This window comes from Geotrypetes seraphini, chromosome 1 (genome assembly GCF_902459505.1).
Source record: "Geotrypetes seraphini chromosome 1, aGeoSer1.1, whole genome shotgun sequence".
NCBI classification, from domain to species: domain Eukaryota; kingdom Metazoa; phylum Chordata; class Amphibia; order Gymnophiona; family Dermophiidae; genus Geotrypetes; species Geotrypetes seraphini.
In genome coordinates, this window is record NC_047084.1 from 159622049 (window position 1) to 159644515 (window position 22467).

General features: G+C 43.5%; 1 protein-coding gene across 2 annotated transcripts in view; it reads right to left on the reverse strand.

Moving 5' to 3' along the window:
• Positions 1-1239: 1239 nt before the first annotated feature.
• SH3D19 (SH3 domain containing 19) overlaps positions 1240-22467 on the reverse strand; it is a 245957-nt gene continuing 224729 nt past the window's right edge. Inside the window, exon 21 of one of the 2 annotated variants that reach the window (XM_033940651.1) lies at positions 1240-1599. In XM_033940651.1, the coding sequence (XP_033796542.1) occupies positions 1552-1599 (48 nt within the window). In that variant the 3' untranslated portion in view covers positions 1240-1551. Of the gene's footprint in view, positions 1600-17361; positions 20580-22467 lie in introns of those variants that run through there. The other variant, XM_033940641.1, reaches the window with a different exon arrangement.

Sequence of the window (22467 nt, forward strand, 5' to 3'; positions counted from 1 at the left end):
CCTCTTCTGCCACATCCTTTCCAGCAAGTAGCATCACTCTGCTTATTACATTTACTAATTAGAACTGGAGTAGTATACCAATATGTTAAAAGTTTAATAGCATTTTCCACCAAAGTAGCAACTCTAGCTGTCTGAAAAAGATGTGATACAATTACCCCCCCCCCCCCATTTGTCTATAGACCATTCCTTCCCCAGGTCTTTTTCCCATTAATGAGGTTTTGATTACTTTATCTTCATTTATAATTTTATATAACCAGGAATACACCCTTTTACTACTGGTTCCCTTTTACTACTGATACTGGTACTCCATTACTCTTCCCCTTATATGTCAATATATAATTTTTTATCTGTAAATAAGGGAAAAGATCTCTCGCTTCTAATTGATATCGACCCTGCATGTCGATAAAAGCTTTTAACTCCCCTTCCTCAATTATTTGGCCAAAACATCTTAACCCTTTTGCCTCCCATTTCTTAAAAATTCCTCCCCTCCCTGCCTGGTACAAAATCTCTTATATATAATATAGGGGAAAAAAAGATACCTTTTTCTCTACCTAAAAGCTTTTTCCTAACACTTTTCCATGTAACTAATGAGCATTTACTAAAAGGATTATTTATATTTATTAAATCTTTTTCTCCTACCCATGGTAAATATTTCAAATCCCTAATTCCTTCTCTCCCATTTAACATTGCTTGTTCTACCCTTACCCACAGCTTAGATGGGGATGAATGCCATTCAACTATTGCTCTCCACTGTGCAGCTTTATAATAGTTCTCCAGAGATGGTAAACCCAACTCTCCTTCCGCCTTACACATGCAAATTTTTTTCATGTAAGCGACAAGTTCTAATACTTTTTTTCAATTGAGCAGATTTGCAAATATTTTTGTGAGTAATGCTCCTAGAATGTACGAGCGATTGCTCACACGCTCAGCTTGGAGGGAACATGATGTCATAACAAATCTAACCTATCGACACATTTATAATACGTTTTATGTTTCAAATATATTTTATTGAGCTCAACATAAAAAGTACAAGAGCGAATACAAATGCAGGAAGCAAGCTCACAGTTTGTCAATGTAAAACACAGTCAGAAACCACCTTCCCCCACCCACACAACTCCCAAACCCCTGGTGGTCTCTACAGGGTTACAGAGAAAAAAAGGACCATTCAAAGGTAACAAGAAATCCCAAACAACCGAAGGAGCCCAAAGTTGACACAATGTGTAATTCCCCCAAACCCCCCCCAACCCATCCCAAACCCCAGTCCACCGGCAATCCTATTCCACAGCATCCAGTCAGGCAAATAAAGAGTCAAGGTATGTAAAGCAAACAAATGGAGAAATTAATACAAAACAAAAGGTCAGCAGTTCAGGAGGCGGCTACGGGCCACCGGAGTCATAGTATTCCATAAAGGCTCCCAGGTACGCTGAAAATGCCGGCCCAGCAGAGAAGTCGGGAATATCTCTTCGCTCCCACATCACAAGGGTGATCAGGCGACATCGCCAGAGGGAATAGTTGGGTCCTTCCACGTCCATCCACCTGAGTAGGATACACTTAAGAGCTACCACCACAGTCCACCAAAGAAATGCAGCAGTCCCAGGTCTGCGAGGAGTAAAATGAATAGGGACACCATTAAGTAACAGAGGGGAACGTCGAATAACAATGTTCCAAATACGTTCAACAAAGAGAAAAATAGCTTCCCAAAAAGACTGAATAGGGCAAGTCCAGAACATATGTCCCAAACCCGCATCAGAAGCAGCGCAGCGGGGACAGGCAGAAGAGGCTCTAAACCCCGAAAGATGAGCTCGTTTAGGTGATATATACAAATGTAAAACCAATTTATAGTGTTGTTTCCAAAAAGTAGCATATTTGTGAAAGACAGGTAATTTGCTTACAACACACAAAATAACATCATCAGGCAATCTCACTGAAAGATCACGGCCCAAGCTTCCCTCAACCTAATATAGTCAAGTAGAGGGAGTAGAGACTTCAAGAGTCTATGGTGAAATTTCAGTGGAACTGGGAGCTGAGATCCCAAGGTAAAGACCGTGGACAAAAGTTCCTGGCAAGAGGCTGTTAAATGTGCAGATGGCAAGGAGGCAATATAATGTTGAATTTGCATATAAGCAAAGCCATCTGTTTGGGGAAGGCCAAATTCATGACATAGCGTAGCAAAAGACTTAATCTTCCCTACGTCGTCCACCAATTGGAACAAATATTGTATCCCTCCCGCTTCCCAACAAACAAAACTAGCCCCATCCACCCCGGGCAAAAAATTCCCATTAAAGCATAAAGGCAAGAAAGGGGAGATAGTAGAACTAAGAGAATGAAACTTACAAACCCATTGCCAAGCCTTCCGCAAGGGGTAATGTAAGACCTTAACAGGAAGAGGTACAGGTTGAGCGAAGGGCACAGAGTGAAATAAACACTAAAGTGATTCGTAGCGAAGCAGGAGAGCTCTAAAGAGGTATTAGTAAAATGGTCAGTTCCCCAGAAAAGATCATTAATGTGACACATACCACAATCTACCGTCAAAAAGCGAAGATTCAACAAGCCCAAACCCCCCTTGTACCACGGAGATGCTGCCCGACAATAAGGCAAGCAAGCTTGTCTATCAACCCAGAGAAACCGCTGAACTAATCTTTCCAATCTCTCATCCTTAGTGGTCAGGTAAAGTGGCAGCACCTGAAAATCGTACAACCAACACAGAACAATTAGCATATTGTAAAGACTCACTCTACCCATAGCGACAACGGTAGCCCCTTCCATAACTGTAAACGAGTGATGAGAGCGTGAAACAACGGTTCGACATTAAGGGAATATAAACGCGAGAGATCTTGCGGAATAATGACCCTCAGATATTTAAAAGCAGTTTCTGCCCAACGCAGAGGAAAAGAACCCCGCCAAGCCGTATGAACCTCTGGACAAGAGGGAAGGGTGACCGACTTATCTAGATTGAGCGAGGGGCCAGAATAAAACCCATACTCAAAGAGAAGATCCAACGCAGCGGGTAAAAAGACATCAGGGCGAGTGAGAATAACATATCATCCGCAAAAGCCAAGGTCTTCAGTTCTATTCCCGTGACCCGGAGACCCCTGACATCCTCAAATAGACGTAGAGTGCAGAGCAATAGTTCCAAAGAAAGGAGAAAGAGCAATGGAGAAAGTGGGCAGCCTTGTCGGGTGCCTTGAACAATAGGAAAAAAATCAATATGGGCGCCATTGACTAGCAAAGACGCACGAGGAGCAGAATACAAAGAGGGAATTGCTCAAAGAACCCGCTAAGCCCAACATACTCTAAGGTGCGAAACAAGAAGGACCAGTGTACACCATCAAAGGCTTTAGAGGCATCCAAACTAACAAATAAAGCAGGAATCTGATTATGTTGACAATGGGCAAGCGCGAAAAGAACCCTCCGCACATTACAAACCGATTGACGGCCGCAAACAAAACCGACCTGGTCTTTGTGGATTAGAATAGGGAGATGAGGGGGCCAAATGGTCAGCTAACATACATGAAAGAAGCTTAAGGTCAACATTGATCAAAGAAATTGGGCAATACGATCCAGGATCATCTCTCTCCTTACCCGGCTTCAACAACAAGGTGATAAGCGCCTCATTGGCATAGTGGGGAAAGCAGCCATGATCCACAGCAGTATTGAAATAAGCCAACAAGGGACCACAAAGCTGGGGGGAAAGGAGTTTATGGAACTCACCAGAAAAGCCATTGGGTCCCGGGGCTTTCCCGGAACATAAGGCCTGGATGGCAGACTGCAATTCACTCGCTTGGAACGGACGATTGAGAGCCGTCACCACATCCTCAGGAAAGTGGGGCATCCCAGACTAGCTAAGATAATCCCTCAGAAGCTCCGAAGATGCATCATCCGGAACAGCATACAATCGTTCAAAGTACCGTAGTCAAGAAGTACCGCTGACACCTCTGTAGTATGAGACACTCTTCCTCCCCCGGAGTCCGGAGCGTCAAAATCGGCTGTCGACTCATCCGTGCGTCAACCAGGCGTGCCAACAAGCATCCTGGCTTACTGCCAAATCTGTGAAAACGATGATTATAATAAACCGCCCACCACTGGTAGCGAGAATGGAGCAGAGAATTAAGAGCCCCCTGGGTGGACAAATAACGCTCTCTAGTCATTTCCGAAGGCGCGACAGAAAAAGCCTTCTTAGCGGTCCGCAAAGCCCGTTCCAAGGTGAGAATACCTGAATGAATACGTTTATTACGAGCACACAGAAAGGATATCAACTGACCACGAATCACCGATTTGGCTGCCTCCCAAAACAAGACAAGATCTTCCTGGTGTTGTGTGTTATTAATCACATATTCACCCCTATAGTATCCCCTAGCCAAACTCTTCAAACCTTCCCCAAAATCATATTCAGAAACCTAAAAATACAACCTCCATCCGGGATCAGAATATTGCTTCCCTTAACGCTATGTAAGCAACCTCCATCTGTAACCAGAATATTCCTTCCCTCAACGCTATGTAATAATCTTCCTAATTTGTATGTATTGCTATTGATATGTAAACTTGATATGTATATGTTATATACCTGATATGTAAACTCCCTGGAAATGTCCAGTTTTCACCCAATTTTGTAATCCGCTTAGAATCGCAAGGCACAGGCGGAATAGAAATCTCTAATGTAATATTCCTCCCACTGAGCCTGCAAAAACTGCCGAAATTCTACATCCCACGCAAGATAAAAGGGGAAGCGCCAAGAAGGAGAATGAAGGTACGTAGGATTTAAGTGGACGTCCAGCCATATCGGGGTATGATCAGAAATGCTAAGTGGGCCGATCTCCGCTGTCACCACTGAGGAGAACAACGTGGAGGACACAAAAATATAATCAATCCGAGACCAGGTATGGGCGCAAGAAAGGTGAGTAAAATCCCGGACCTCTGGGTGCAGGAGGCGCCAGGGATCCACCACAGACACAGTGTCACAAAAATCAGCAAGAAGACGTCCTTTGGCACGTAAAGGTGTAACACCGATTTATCGTAATCTGGGTCACTAACCAGATTGAAATCTCCCACTAAGAATAAGGGGTCCCCGGAATATCTCGAATATAAACGAACCAATTGTTGTAAAAATAAAGATTCAGACGAATTCAGACCATAAACTACCAGCAATAGGTAGCTCCTATCCCCCAAAGAGGAGAAGAAAGCGACCCTCTAAGGACCTGTCCAATACCTGAACGCCAATCAGCAATGACTTACGGACCAACACCCCCATGTCGCCCTGATGAAGACGCAAAATAAACCTCCCCCACCCAGGATCTGCGTAACTTATGATGTTCAGTGTCTGTCAAACGGGTTTCCTGGGTCAAGATTTTTGAGCGCTTAATAGGCGATGTTATGCCCCCTATGTTCCAAGAAACAATCCTAAATGGGGTATTCTATAAAAGAGAGGAAAGAAATATAAAGCAAAGAGAACACAAAAAAGAACCCCGGGAGCCCAGCCTCCCCCAGGGCCATAAGAATCTATCTCCACACAGTAGTAGCCTACAAGATACCACAGGAGAACCCAACAGGTTACAGACACCAAAGACTGAAAGCGGACAAACCCACCCCTCTTCCCAAACCCATCCAGACCCCAAAACCCCCACCCCCTCCAAATTGATCCCTCCTCCCTCCCCCCTCGTCCCCCAATACCATCCCCCCGGAAGTCCTAATACCCACAGGTGCCCCACCCCCTTAGGGTAGGAGCAGCGGAGTCACTAATGACATGACTAGGGCCCCAGTAGTTAAAAACTGTTTTTATAAACTACGTCTCATTAGATCCTTAGCCAAAGTCTTAGAACCCAAAGCTCTTAATGTTCTAATTCATTCCTTGGTTATTTCCAGGCTGGATTACTGCAATACATTACACCATGGCATAACTCAGAAAGAAATAAGAAGGTTACAAATTATACAAAACACAGCAATAAAAATTATTATTAACTCCAAAAAATATGATCATGTCACTCCTCTCTTGCAAAAAGCACACTGGCTACCTATCTCACACAGAACAATATATAAAATTGCATTGTTAACCTTCAAAATTCAACAAACCAATACACCAATATTCTTACATCGTTTATTTAATACCATATTCTCCAGCTAGATCTCTAAGATCAACAGATCAGCATCTGCTGACCATTCCGTCTTTGAAAATAATAGGCACTAGAAGAGCTACATTTTTTCTATCCTAGCACCCCAGCTTTGGAATAAGCTACCAATTTATCTCCGTGCTGAAACCTCTTTAGAAAAATTTAAAAACACACTAAAAAGCCGGGCTGCATATGAGTAATAGAATGGATAACTTTTTCTATCAACAATCTTAGGATCAAACAATTAAATTTAACCAGATCCGTATATAGGTCACAATCTCTGTAATTCACTCTTAGACCTAGTTTTATTTAAAATATTTTTAATTACCCTCCTGATGTTGTTTCCCCTTAATTGTTTCTATTCCTTAAAAAATTGTAGTTCACCCCCTCTTTCCTTATGTTTCACTATCTAGTATGTATATTGGTTCATAGACAATTGCGCGCAAGACAATCGCACGCGATTGTCTTGCGCGCTTTTGACCTGTCACCATGTATATTAATTGTATGTTTATTGGTATAAATTGTTTTATCTTGTCCCCTAAAATTATTATTGTTATACGCATTGAAAATATTTGATATTAACATAGAAAAATGCGTTTACATCAAAATTTTAATAAACTTGAAAATCCGGACAATGTGCCGGATTTTGAAAAGATCCTCGAAAAGGAGGACATGTCCGGGGAAATCCAGACATAAACCATGATCATTTGCCATCCGTAGTAGCTTCTTCTGGAACTGTGTATTCATGGGTTCTAAATCCAGCCACATTCTACTACCGTTGTGTGTTGATTACCTGTAGGAGCTACAAGCAGTGTCTGTGCAGTATCTCCTCACCTAAAGGACCCAGTGAGCAGAAGATCCGATTGGAGAACATGAACCCAAGCCTTTATGGCACAGCACTGTAGGCCAGCCCCCAAAATTATTTTTCAACTAGGGCTCAAGTTGTGGGGGAACAGCATGGAACACAGTTCCACAACTTAGTTTCAGACTCCAGTGCAGCAGGTTTATTCTTCTCTATCCCTCCCTTCCAAGCAGCCTGCAGGGAAGAGGAGGGGAGGTAGTCAGCCTGGAGCGGAGCAGAGAACAGCCTCTACTCCCATATGCAGCATCTCTTCTCCTACCCAAGCCTCTCCTGGCTCCACTTTCTTTTTATCTACAAATTAAGGGTTAGATTCACTAAGCAAACCGATTGTGTACCAATTGGTTTGCGACCCTGACCTGATTCACTAACCTCGTGGCTGATCCGATTCCGATCCGCGCATGCAAATGAGAGTAAACAGCATGCAAAGTAGGAAGGGACGTGATTCACTAAACTTTTTAAGAACACTAACTGGGCTGGCCGATCCAAAAAGAAGCGACTGGTGGGGACCAGTTGCTCACGACCTTTCCTGCTCTCTGCTGACTTCTCCTGCCCTTTTTCAGACCCGACTTGCCGCCCTGCACCCTGACTCTCCTGCCCTTCCCCTGTAGTGCGAGCTCTTGGTTTTAACCCACGGGTTTAAAGCAGGTTATAACCACAGATAAAAAAGCAGCTCGCAGTTCCATAGGCATGCGCAGACCATCTACTACAGGATCGCTCACTAGTGATCCGTGTGGTCAGTGGAGGGGCGTTCCTCCGATTGCCCCCATTTGCAAGCTGGCCTTTAGTGAATTTATCGGCCTGCCTGCAATCGCTCACGGATCGGACACGGAAAGAAAGGTTAGTGAATCTAGGCCTAAGTCCTGTTTTCAACAGAAAGGAAATGTTAGAATTTTAATGTTAGAGTTTTCATACATTAAAAAAGAACACAAAATTATTGAACATAATAATGAAAGAACAAAATTCAATTTGCAGATACATTTTTAATGTCTTGGATTATCCTACCCCCACTAACACTACAAAAGGCTATCTTAAGCTCAATGAGCTTTATAGCGCATTTGATAAATTCTTTAGTGGTTGTACCTTTAGGAATTTGAAAGACCAGGCTTTGGAATATTTAGGAAATATTAAAGGAGACAAGACAAGAAAGAAAAGAGTGAAATATTTTATTCGTGTTCATGATACTGCAGTTAAAAATGTCCATTTTCAGGATACTGAGAAATAAAATAGTGAAAAGTTACCAACAAGGCAAAGGAAGGGTGGAGCGACATAACCGACACCATTACCAGCAACAGAAACAGACTTAATTTATAAATTAGAAACTTCTGAATCAAGTACAAAAAACAGAAACATGTGCAATACTTACTCAAATATTGCCTAAAGATTTACAAGAAACCTTTCTGCAGGTTTTACCATGTGCAAACATATAAAGATTGAAGTAAAATCAGTACCTCCGAAGGAAAGCTATATAGCTTCAAAAGCTCCTAGATGTTGAATAATTCTTACATTGGCATTCAATGAAGTATTACGACTTGCAAAGAAGCCAACAGTCTCCAAGAACAAGCCACTCTGAACATGCTCCTCTCCCTTTAAAAAGGTCTGTATTCTCTCCCTGTTCAGACACAAATGCCTACAGGCCTCAACCATATGTCTTGCTAGTTCCAGCATTTGTAACAATCATCATAATGATATGTGAAGATCCAGAACGATTACGAACTTGGGCCTCGTGATAGAAGGATAATTGTATCTACACAGAGCCTTCCACACAGAAAGGATTTCAATGCAATATATAAACTAATACTTCAGAAACAAAGGCATCCATCCATGTTGTGTTGTGTGCAAAAGTTTAGGAATCCCCGCTCAAGCTGTATGATTCAGTTCTCTGTGATCAGCAGGGTCATGATGTCACTGGCCCAAAAGTGAAGTTACTCTGCAGCTACACTTCTCGCCTCCTCCCTCTTCTGACACTACCATCCGCATCAGAGGAGGGAAATGCTGCTCTTCCTTTCCTCCCACCTCTGATACTACTGCTTGCCAGTGATGCAGGTCGATGAAGCCACATCCTGCCAGGCCCAGCAGTAGCGTCAGAAGAAGGAACTGGCCAGGAGGGGTAGAGCATGGACCGAGGTGCTATAATCTCTCGAGCTGATCCTGAAACAACCTCTACGGGGTACAAAGTTAAACAGCATCCTTCTGCAAATGTTTAATGCATTATTCTTATTTGCTGATTTTGACAGAATGAAAATTACAAAAAGCAAATATGGCCAGGTCAAAAGCTTGAACACTTAAATTAAAAAAAAAATGTATTAATAAGGTGAAGGCCATCCCACTTTTGAACAAATATTCTGACTCTTCTAAACTCTCAGGGGTAAATATTCAGCTGACAGCGGTTAGCGTATTGCTGACCACTGTCAGTAGGGATACCAGATTTCTTAATGAAAAAACAGGACATGTGGCCCCGCCCTGCTCTACCCCCAGCCCCACCCCCAAACTTTGTCTCTTCTCAGAGCTCAGGGCTGTGTCTGTAGGGCCTCCGAGCATGTGATGATGTCACATACATGTACACATCACAAGCTCGGGGCCTTCCAAAACCCGAACAAATTGACAGGTTTTGGAAATCCATCTGGATACCCGGAATACTCTAGATACTTTAAAGTATCTGGATACTCTAAAAAGAGAATATGTACAGGGTTTTCCCAGATATCTGGTAACCCTAACTGCTGGCATGTGAGACCATCTGTAAGGAAATTAACGCTGAAGCGAAACTGGACCCTGCAACATGACAATGACCCAAAACATACCAGTAAATCCACCAAGGGCTGGCTGAAAACTAAGAAGTCCTGGAGTGGCCGAGTTAAAGCCCTGCTCTTAATCCCATTGAGATGCTGTGGGGTGATTTGAAACGGGCTGTACATGCAAGAGACCCCTCAAACATCTAACAGCTGAAAGAATTATGCATTGAGGCGTGGGCCAAACTTTCCTCAGACCGATGTCAAAGGCTGGTAGATGGCTACAAGAAGCGTCTTACTGCAGTTATTTCAGCCAAAGGGGGTAACACTAGCTATTAGGGTGTCCTAATTTATTCCTCAGTTAGAATACACATTTTTGTGGCTATCTTTTGTTTCATGAGTAAAGCAAGGAAAAGGTTTGTTGTTTGCCTACAAATACATCACTTTCTTTTCCAGAGATTAAAAAAAAGATTTGACATTGATATGTAAACATTTCTTTAAAAAGAACTGAATATTTCATGGGGTGTCCTATTTTTTTCACATGACTGAATGTGAGGGGCGGGGCATAGCGATGGCCAGCGCCTCCCTCGCTCTCTACACCACTGTACTTGTAGCAATCCTCCATCATCATTTGTTCTGTGTACTTTTTAGCTTTAATTATTACAGTGTGTGTGCTCATTGAATTCATTTCCTTGTGACTGCCTATATTTTCCAGTTACTTTACCTCTTGTTTACTGGGGTGCCTAAAATTTTATTCACAATTGTATGTTGTTTCTGGTTGCATACGGACATCCGGGAGGAGGGGGATATTTAAATCATGTTGTTCCTACCTAAATTGAAATTCTTAATGTAGAGAATTGATTTTATCAGTCAAAAAATATATATATAAGAAAGAAAAAATCTTTAAATTAAATGTGCTCAGTGAAAAAGCCAGCAAGCTATAGTAGCAACAGACTCCACCAGCTCGCAAGTTCATGACATCACAGCACCCTTCCTACCTTCCTCTCAATAATGATTTTCTCTTTTACTTCACTATCAACAATAGGGTAAGTAACAGGGTGTTATAGCCAGACTAGTTTTAAACCTGTTACATTAATGGGTGCTAGAATAGATGTGTCTGTCTCTCTTTCTTTCTCTCTCTCCTTTGCCGCTTTGTCTATCTTTCTTTCTCTCTCTTTCCTCAGCTGTCCACCACCACCCCTTGCCTGCTCCCCGTCTAGCAGGAGCCCTTCTCCCTTCCTTTTACCTCCCCCGTGTCCAGCAGCACCCCTTCCCTGCTCCTCCTGTCTAGCAGCAGCCCTTCTCCCTTCGTTTTACCTCCCCCCTGTCCAGCATCACTCTTTACTTGCTCCCCCTGTCCAGCAGCACCTCTTCCCTGCTCCCCCTGGTCCAGCAGCACTCTTTACCTACTCCCCCTGTCCCTCTTCCCTGCTCCCCCTGTCCAGCAGCACCTCCCTCCTGCTCCCCCTGTCTAGCAGCACTCTTTACCTGCTCCCCTTGTCCCGCAGCACTCTTTACCTGCTCAAGGTTATCACTCCCTCATACCTCACACTTCATTCTGAACAGAATGTATGAGGGAGTGATAACCTTGAGAAAACCACTGGTAACACATGGGTGAAACATGTCGGTTATCTCCCCCCTTTCTGTGAACTGAGACCAGAAGTTTGATTAACTAAAGCTAAGTAAACCGCTTTGAGTTACTATTTATAAGTTGAAACACAAAAGATAAGAATAAACTGAAAACGGGAAGAAAAATTAAAAAAGTATAAAACCAAAAAAAATTAGAATGATCCTATGACGAACTGAGGCATAAAGCCGCCCACTATGAGTGAATACTGAGTGGGAAGGTGGCCTTGCTGAGGATCGGGTGGTAAATGTGTTTAAAATTAAGATATGAATGAGGTGTGAGTATATATGGTCTACATACTATATATATTAGAATTTATTATATTATACCAAAATGGAATTCGGCACAGAGGGACACAGCATGGCAGCAGATATCACAAAATCCTAGGTGCACATGCGCGCTTAGGGTTTTATTATAGAGGATACTTATCTATGACACCACATAAGAAAGATAAAAAAGATCTACTTATTTTTCAGTGGCTGGATTTTACTGCGTCTGTTGCCTGCAATGCTCCAACTCTTCAACGTTTTTAGCATGCTCCCAGTGATAAGTGATAGTCCAAAACACAAACATCCATACCAAAATATCAAAAAAATATACAAAATCCATACAAAAATATAAAAAAATAATAAAATCCATACAACAATCCACTGATTCTTCGATGTTCAAACTCAGTCTTCCTGGGGGGCGTTAGCGAGCACAAAAAGGAATGGCTGTGTAGCAGTTGAGCTCAGCTGGCTGGCTTCTAAAAAGAATTAATTTTGTTGTCCTAATGACTTTCTGTTGGATGAGGTGAGATCTCCTTGCTGTACTATACTATGGCTTCCAGTAAATCTGTTAAACGGAAGAGTGCTGTGCCCATTTCCCCACATAAAGCCTTGACGAGTACAAACGAAGGTGAAAACGAGGCCCTGCAAGTGGTAATGGACGAACTCCGTTCCATGCGAGAGCTCTTGCAAACCACTGTGCAAAATACATAAGAGCTGAAAACTGACCTCACCTCATTGACCACTGAAATGGCTGTTTTCCGCTTGAGGGTGAATATCGCCAAATGAGTCGAAGTGAATGAGCTGAACATCAAAACACTGCAGCGGCAGATCAAGAAAATGGCGATCATAGAGCATAAAACAAAGGTTGTTTAATGGATAAAATCTCATTGATCGTCATCCAAATTTGGTACCAAAATTTCCTCAGCTTGGGACAATCTAATAACATATGTTGTAGAGTGCCCCCATCAGCGTTACAAGACCAGCATTTATTGGGATGCGAAGAGCCAATTTTAGCAAGGCGATGAGTCCAAAAGGCCCTAGGTAGTACAAAATAAGCAGTTTGCAACATTGAGGATGAATGAAGGACCCTACCAGAAGTTAGCCTTTTGGGATTTCAGACTCCTTCATCAAGGGTCAGATCCACATCTTATGCCAGACCTCTCTCAGATTCTGATCAGGTGTAAACTTGCAGAGTTGGATAATTTTATACCATTGCGCTGGTATCAACTTTGTGCATCAGCTGTGAGCCCAGTCTATTTCTAAGTCTTATTTAAAAGACAGATCCATAATTTTTGGAAGCGTCGCCTGTATATGGGGAGTCTATGGGGACTCTCCTCAATCTCTCCCTAAGTTCGGGGAGAGTCCCCATAGACTGGAAAACAGCTAACATCGTTCCACTGCACAAAAAGGGTTGCAGGGCAGAGGCTGCAAACTACAGACCGGTGAGTCTCACATCAATAGTATGCAAACTCATGGAAACACTAATCAAACGTAAATTAGACGCAATCTTGGATGAGGAGAATCTACGGGATCCCAGTCAACACGAATTCACCAAGGGTAGGTCCTGCCAATCCAATCTCATCAGCTTCTTTGACTGGGTAACAAAACAGCTAGACTTGTGAGAATCTGTGGACGTCGTATACCTAGACTTCAGCAAAGCTTTTGATAGTGTCCCGCATCGCAGGCTGTTGAGCAAGATGAAATCAATGGGGCTGGGAGAAACACTAACTACATGGGTCAATGACTGGCTGAGTGGCAGACTTCAGAGGGTGGTAGTTAACGGTACCCTCTCTAAAACATCGGAGGTGACCAGTGGAGTGCCGCAGGGCTCAGTCTTGGGCCCGCTTCTTTTCAACATATTCATAGGGGACCTAACTCAGGGGCTTCAAGGTAAGGTAACGTTATTCGCTGACGCCGCCAAACTATGCAATATAGTGAGAGACGGCAATTCACCCGATAGTATGACACAGGACCTACATTTGTTGGAGCTTTGGTCCTCGACCTGGCAGCTGGGCTTCAACGCTAAGAAATGCAAGATCATGCACCTCGGCAGCAGAAATCCGTGCAGAACTTACACCTTGAATGGTGAGACCTTAGCTAGAACTTCAACAGAATGAGACTTGGGAGTGATCATCAGCGCAGACATGAAAACTGCTGATCATGTGGAGAAGGCTTCATCTAAGGCAAGACAGTTGTTAGGTTGCATCTGCAGGAGTTTCATCAGCCGGAAGCCTGAAGTCATAATGCCATTATACAGAACCATGGTGAGACCTCATTTGGAATACTGTGTGCAATTCTGGAGGCCACACTACCGAAAAGATGTGCTGAGAGTAGAGTCGGTGCAACGGATGGCCACCAGGATGGTCTCGGGGCTCAAGGATCTATCGTACGAGGAAAGACTGAAAAATTTGCGGCTGTACTCACTCGAGGAACATAGGGAGAGAGGAGACATGATCGAAACGTTTAAGTATATTACCGGCCGTATCGAGATGGAAGAAGAGATTCTCTTTCTCAAAGGCCCCTCAGCCACAAGAGGGCATCCGCTCAAATTCAGGGGTGGGAAATTTCATAGCGACACCAGGAAATATTTCTTCACCGAGAGAGAGGTTGATCCTTGGAACGAGCTCCCGGTGCAGGTGATCGAGGCAAACAGCGTGCAAGAATTTAAGAGCAAATGGGATGCCCATGTGGAATCCCTTAGAGGGTTAAGCCAAGGGAACCTGTCACCAGAAGTGGGATCCCTAGGATAGTAGAGTTGGGGATGGGTCAGTAGAGTGGGCAGACCTGATGGGTTATGGCCCTTATCGCATCGTCTATGTTTCTATGTATAAAGGAGCTAACATCTCGCCCTTCGTGGCCCTCAGGGATCCCCAAGATCTGGAAATTATTGCACCGTGAATCTTGGCTATGAAGGCGCTTTATGACACTTAAAGCCACTCCCTGTATTAGCCAGGCCTACAGTGGCATTAAGCATTGTTAAAGCGCCTCCGTAGCCACAATACAGGTGCTGCTTTACATTAAAAAGAGAAGAAATTATTATTTTTAAACAGTATTTTCCACCGTAAATGACGTCTACTGATGCCTAACTTATAGAATATCTGCCTTAGTGCATACTAACTTATGAATTAATGGATGTTAAAAGTTTGTTGTTTTTTTTTAAATCAAATGTGTGAAATAAACACAAAACATCTGAAAATCAGGAAAGATGCACAACCAAATTTAAAATGACCTTAAAAATTTTGCTCCAAGCATAGTCCTACTCTATTCCCTTGTAACATGGTCATTTGAGGGAAAATTAACCCATTGATGACTACCAAATATCCCCGAACATGACTATGTTGTTACTGAACCACTCCTTTACAAAGCCATAATCCTACAGAAAAAACAAGAAGTTTGCAGGTCAGAGAATGACAGGGGGACAAATATTTCCCCGTCCCTATAAGTTTTGTCGCTATCCCTGTCTCATTCCTGTAAGCTTTGCCTTAACTGCACAAGCCTCGAACGCTTATGATTTTAAAGTGTTTGAGGCTTGTGCAGATGAGGACGGAGCTTAGGCATTGGTGGAATGAGGCATTATGACATCACAATTTGAGCTCTAGAATGTTGCTACTTATTATTTTAAAGTGTTTTAGGCTTGTGCAGATGAGGACAGAGCTTGCAGGAATGGGGCAAGGACAGGAAAAGAACTCGTGGGGACAGGATGGGAAAATGAATTCCCGCGGGGATGTAGAAAAATTTGTCCCCATGTCATTCTCTACTGCAAGCCCAATGGCATAAGTTACAGATAAAATCGCTTCTCCAGGATTAATGCAAAATGTGGTGGGGATTAAAGATAAAGGGCCAACACAAATATAGGATTACATTTACCAGTTTCTGTAGCCTACCATGGAATTATGAATACCGGTTACGAGTCTTTCGAGTTGTTTGTCATTTGCTATTAAAAAAAGGGAAGTGCCATCTTTTTTCATACTGGGACAACGCCACCCTTCATTATGAAAACTAGATTGGGCTGACGATCGCATCGTGGCTACAGCGCCACTGCCTCAGGGCCTTGTGCTCACAAGGCTATCTGTTCAGCGGTTACTTCCTCTGCATTTTCATTGAGGCAGTGGTACTGTAGCCACGAAACGATTATCGGCCATATGCAATTTATTTTGTGGGACTACTGAGAGTGGCTTTATTTGTAAAGTTCTTTATCCTCGCTATATTAGTTTTTTGGCGAAAGTGTTTTGGGCTTGTGATATATGCATGGTAGAGTGTGGGTTCACCTCTCCAGTGTTCTGAGACTTTTTTGTTTGCCTAAGCTTTAATATGGTGCCTAGCTGATTTTGTTCATCAATGGAGTGAGCTTGTTTGATGAATTTGTTATATTTTCCCTCCATTCCTCTTTTTTTGGTTTTTTTTGTTTGCCTCAGTGTGATGACACTTTTCATGAAGAACCACCAATCTTTCATGATGTGACATCACCATCCAAACTGGCACAAATTGGCAAAGTACACTTAGGGAAATTAGTATTGGATGAACCATTGAACTTAACCTTCAATATTTTTAGTTCAGGGATGAGGAATAAATCTGTAAGTAATCAAAATGTAAGTGAAGGATACCCCAAAAGGCCCAGTTTCTCTCATCAACTGCCACTTCACTGAAAGCACTTCTCCAAGAAAGAGAAGTGGGTTGTGCTTACTTTTCATATGCAGTTATATAGCAAAAAGAAAAAACCCACACGAGTATGATTGCAAAATTTATTCTAACTGGGTTTATGCAATGTAAAAATAAATGATTTCTGTGATATCCAGCATAAGAGATTTTAAAGCGAATCTTTGCTGAGGTTTGGTATGAAGCATGGAACGTCTTCGTGTGAAAGAGAGAGAGGCAAGTCTCACCCACATGCGCAAGCTGAGCGATTAATCCTACACTTGGAACACAGCACAGTCTATTCTCTGAAGTGGTAGCACCATTGACAGCAACAAATGCTAAAACGGCAGCAGGGGTAGGTATATTTAAATATTAAACACACAGATACAACCTAAGATACCCACTGTTAAAAATAAAATGTTTCCATTTACAAAAAAAGTTGAAATCTGGCCTATGGTTGCATTTGGAGGAGCTTTCTCCTACAGAAATAATTTTGCTGCATACTGGGAGAGGGGTGGGGGGATAGTTTGCTGTGAATATAGTGACAGAAGTTTATAATGTTTATTTGATATACAGTTAGTTGTGGTTGTTGACTGTGTGGTGGGCAGATTGTGCTTGTATTTTTTGGCATGTTTTGATATTTTTACTTTCTACTCTGCTGGACTAGGCGCAAATGCTCAAAGCCTAGTCCAGCCTGGCGCAGGAAGAAGGAGGATCTCTCCCGCACCGCACCGCCCAGCCCAAACCAACGAGGGAGGATCTTCGGGCACTGGCACATCCTGTGCATTAGTGCTGGTGCCGGTGCCCAATCGGGTAAGAGATGTTTTGCGGTGCTGGGGGGGGGATGTAGGATCGCGGGGGAGGGGGGGTGATGCGAGCGGGGGGGGGGAGGATGCCGGTTCGCAGGGGGGATGCCGGATCAGATTGAAAAAAAAAGTTGTAAAACGCGGGTAAGCGAGCGGGGGGGAGGATGCCAGTTTGGAGTAGGCGGGAGGAGGTTTTAGCATGCGCGGTATACGCGTGTGTGCGCTATTTTAAATTTTTTTAACATAAATTTGTGTTCCCCGCGCGCTATACCCATGTGCGCGTTTTACACGGGTGCGCGGTATATGGGTGAAAATACGGTACATATGTTTATTAAAAACTTTATATACTGCATAATGGCCTAAAAGGATCCAAGCGGTTTACAATGCCAATACCATGTAATGTGTCCACGAAACTACAGGCTTTGTGTGTTATGGTGTTTCTCCCACTGGTGAAAATGCTCTGCACCTAGAGCTAGAGCGTTGCAAATGTAGTGATCCTGGCGCCTTCTTCCACAGTTCCATTTCGCTCCAGTGCCCAGAAACTGTATCATAACCTATTTATCCTCTTGTATTCACCAGTGTAAATAATTGTATTTTAAATAGTATTTTAAATGTAGGCCTGTAAAACAGTGGCCTACATTTAAGGCGTCTGTACTAAAAATAGGTGTGATTCAGGACGTGGCGCCAACTGGCAACTGACACAAGGAAGGCACCTGTTTTGCAGGCGCCTACCGTGGCAGGCACCTTTTCCAGAATCAGGCCCTTAGGGTCAAATTCTATATATGGCACTGAAAAAAAATGAGTGCCAAGCCCTAGTCCATCAACGGTGCTCTGAGTTGGGCGTCGTTGATAGAATAACAGCTGGTGCCGGCATCCACGCATAACTTTTAGACGTGGTGTAAATCCCAAAGCCTTTTCTGCAACACCAGATACATTAATCAAAGCGTTGGATATTCTCTGAAAAGCAGGTACAGGTGAACTTTACAAGTATATCACCCAGTGCACCTTAGATCCTCAAACTGCAACATGAGTAGTGTAACTCAGCGCGGCTGCAATCCTCAATGATCCTGGCGATGATTTCTAATGGGTGCTTTTTTTATATACGTCTTATAAATGTGATTCTATCAATTACTTAGCTTATAATGCTATTAAGGGGAGATGTCATTGATAGAATCACATTTATAAGACGTATATATATATAAAAAGCACCGATTAGAAATCATCGCCAGGATCGATGAAGATTGCAGCCGCGTTGAGTGACTGTCTGAGGATCCTAGGTGCACCGGGTGATATACCTGTAAGGTTCACCTATACCTGCTTTTCAGAGAATATCCAACACTTTGTTTAACGTATCCGGTGTGATTTACAAGTCAAAAGAAAGATGTGCAATTATTGATTATTCTGGAACACGGCACGCAAATTCTTGGACCGCCTTGCCCCTCCCGTGGCTAGGCCCCCTTTTTGGATCTACACACAAGAACTGATGCATTTATCTTTATAGAATAGTGCCTAGCAAGATGTGCACATACATTTTAATTGGTTACTGAAATCGTGTGCAAACTGGGCTCGCACCCAACTTTGCGCGCTATATATAGAATTTGAGGGTTATTGCCTATTGCATATTTTCAGGCACATCCTATGTCTATCAATTATGCCTTATCTACACAACCGGAACTCTGCCTCCTCTCTTCTTCTCAATGCTCATCTGACCACCAAGCCTCCTCTTCCCTGGTTTGGCTCAGCTGCCCTGTCTCATTCTCCCACCTCTCCTTACTATCTACACATGGCAAGGATCACCTGACTGAAGTTAGCTTCTGGGAACATTATTTTTAAGAATTTATGCAAAATAATTTGGGAGCGGTCCACCCTGGGCGTGGTCTTCCTAAGGGTGCGTCCCCCTTTTCCTCCCCGCTCCTCTCCTTGCTACGCGTGTGCCCCTTGCCTTACCCCGTGCTGTTTTTACTTCCCCAGCATGAGGTTGCTGCCCACGTTATTGGCGCTCTCTCTCTCTGACGCCACTTCCAGGACCTACGCCTAGGGCGAGCCAACACCGACGTGGGCATGCTGCTCATGCTAGAGAACCTAAAAAGGTACAGGGAACGGAAAGGGGACATGTGCGCAGGGGGCGAGGAAGAGGGAGGAGCACCAATACCCCGGGCACTGTTCACCCTTACTACGCCATTTTTGTATCTTTCAAGGAAAAAAAAAACCCCAATGTCTTTTTGCAAACACAGAAAAGAGAAAACAAAGATTTTTCTCTATTAGACATCCTTAAAGATATAAAAGGAGAACAGTATATATATTCTCCGTGGGCACTTTATTGCTTTGAAAGTAGATTAAGTTATCCTCATGACATAGTTATGACTGTTTTACTCAGACTGCCTTTTCTCTCTTGTGCTTCTCCACTGCTGCTACATCCCATTTCATCTGTGTGTTTTTATTCTTAAACCTCACACTCACTCCACCTATACGACGGCCTGTCACAGCTGCAGTTCCTCCATCGAAGACACCCATGCACACTCTTGAATTTGTAGACACTAATTTGTCACACATCAATTGGCACAAGGCTCCAGCCTATATACAGAGCCATTCGTGTTCACAAAAAGGAGGGACCATGTGCAGATGAACCAATGCTATATTTTTTTTGAAACACACAGCGAGAAGGCGGGGTAGGACGTACCATCAGGCCGGTGTTTTTTTCACTGTTGAACTCCTAAGGGAGCAGTTTTGATTCATGCTGCAGAACCTCTTGCAAACGCATAAGAGGGTTAGGTTAGGATACGACACTGGTGTCTGGGAAATGCACAGCATGTAACCATAAGCAGAAAAGAAGAGATTAAGGACATAGGACTGCGTGTGCACAACATCATTCACCGGTGAGGGGTTGCCGCACCACAGTGAACAATGAAAGGTGAAGAATCACTGGGCAATCCCGACGGTGTAAACTGAAGCTATGTATATCTCCCACTGCTAGGAGAAATGAACCCATTCTCTCCCTGAGGCACGGCACAAGCTAGTAATGCATCTTATGTGCTTGCTCCATCTCCAACATTGTTTTAACAGAATCTTAAAGCTGTCCAATATCCCCCACTGTTCCCATCAGTGGCAAAATGTCTGCAGAATCAGTAGGCGAACAAAATTTCATGCCCGTTCTTCCCCACTTCTACATCCGTTGTTGCAATGACGTTAGCCTTTCAAAGTTTTTAATGGATTCAGTGATAGAAGGCTAATTTGATGGCAAGGTGTACGAGTTTTTCTTGCAATAAAAAAATAGTGCAAAAGTTATCAAACAACATAATCAAAAAGTTAAAAAAACAAAAGTCCAAGTGGCACCTAGGGTGGCGATTCTTTCCTTCAGAGGGTGCAGAACGCTTTTCAGCGTGTTTCGAAGTCTGCTTCTAATCAAAGAGATTGTAAAACGCAGGCTCACTCCTCAGGGTTTTCAAAGAATCTTAACAAAGTTTTTAGGGAACATTCCAGTTCTCCCTCTTATTTCTCCAGTCATCCAGTCATCATCTACAGATTCCAGCTCCGTTATCAGATCTCCTGCCTGGAAAAGAAAAGAATTATGAGGTTCGTCAGCACTGGAAACAGGAGCTAGTGCAAATCTCTGTTTTGAACATCCTAAAATCTGTTTCTCCCTTGAGGAAAACAGCAGAACATCAATTAAAATGCACGCAGTAAATCTGGCCTCTTGTTTCTGTTTTAGCTAACAATTTTGGAAAGCATTATCCAGTTGTCTATATAGTTATAGTTTATTATTTACATTCTGCCTGTATTCAATGCAGATCACAGCATCGACATACATAATATCCAGACACTACCAAAGAGAAAAACACCAATACATAAATATTACAACATTTTTCATCTAAAAATAATATCAAGAATACATCATTGTAACACGTCAGAGAAAAACCAAGAAACTCAGTTCAAATATTAGAGGCATATTTCATCTGGCAAAAAACAAGACGCTTCTTCTTCTTTGTAAGCTTATCTTATCCTTTCTATGCTTTTTTCTCTCTTGAAAGGATTCATGCTCATGGCTCATTTCTCAGGGCCAGATTCTCAAAACTTTAACGCCATCGGTGGTTTAGTCTGAACGTAGTTTAGCGGCGGATTATCAAAACTGATTATCTCTGTCTTTAGTGAGATTTCTAGCAGTCTCCAACACTGACATGCAAATGGGCTCTTCAACATTAAAATGAGCCCTCCGGTGGATTCTTAAAAAATGCCGAGCCATTTTCAAAAAGCAGAGCTGGCTTTTGGCAACAAAAATAAGCGACTGGTTCAGGGATGCCGGTCAGTGTCTCTAGAAAGCCCCAGTGTTGTGATACAGTGGGAGAGATGCCCATTCTCTCTGCTGCATCACAACACCCCTTCCCTGTAGCAGCGGTGAATCCCCCCCCCCCGGAATGGCGGCGACACCCCCCCCTGCAGCGGGAGAGATGCCCACTTTCCCCCACTTTCAAGTGAACCCCTCCCCCGCTCCACCCCCTTACCTCAAAATAGATGACATGGAGGGACATGGACAACCTCCTCCCAGTTGCCTGCTTTGTCTAAAATGGGCCATCCCCTCCCCGGTGCATCTTGGGATTTTAGGGTAGCGAGAGAGTGTGGGACGGGCTGTACAGGGAAGTGGTAAGAATAGGGATGAGAGGCCGGCTCAAGGAGAAAGTGGTGAAGGGAACATTTAGGCATCCACGTTGGACTGGAAAATGGCTAACGTTATTCCACTTCATAAGAAAGGCTCCAAGATGGAGACAGCAAACTACAGACCGGTGAGTCTCACGTCAATAGTGAGCAAACTAATGGAAACTCTAATCAAACGCCAATTGGATACGATCATGAACGAGGAGACTCTACGAGATCCCCGTCAACATGGATTTACTAAGGGGAGATCCTGCCAATCCAACCTGATCGGCTTCTTTGACTGGGTGATGAGAAAGCTGGATGTTGGGGAGTCCCTGGACATCGTATACCTGGACTTCAGCAAAGCATTCGATAGCGTACCACACCGCAGGTTGCTGAGCAAGATGAGTTCTATAGGATTGGGTGACACGTTGACGAAATGGATTGGGAACTGGCTTGAGGGTAGGCTTCAGAGGGTAGTGGTGAATGGCACCCCTTCCGAAACGACGGAGGTGATCAGTGGAGTGCCACAGGGCTCCGTCCTGGGCCCGATCCTGTTCAACATCTACATAAGAGACTTGGCAGAAGGGCTCCGAGGTAAAATAACATTATTCGCTGATGACGCCAAACTAAGCAATGTAGTGGCCAAGAGTACAACAGAAAAAAATTCAATGCCCGACAACATGATGCACGACCTACTACTACTGGAGCGCTGGTCTAGGTCCTGGCAACTCAGCTTCAATGCCAAAAAATGCAAAGTCATGCACCTGGGCAGCCAAAATCCATGCAAGACTTACACCCTAAATGGC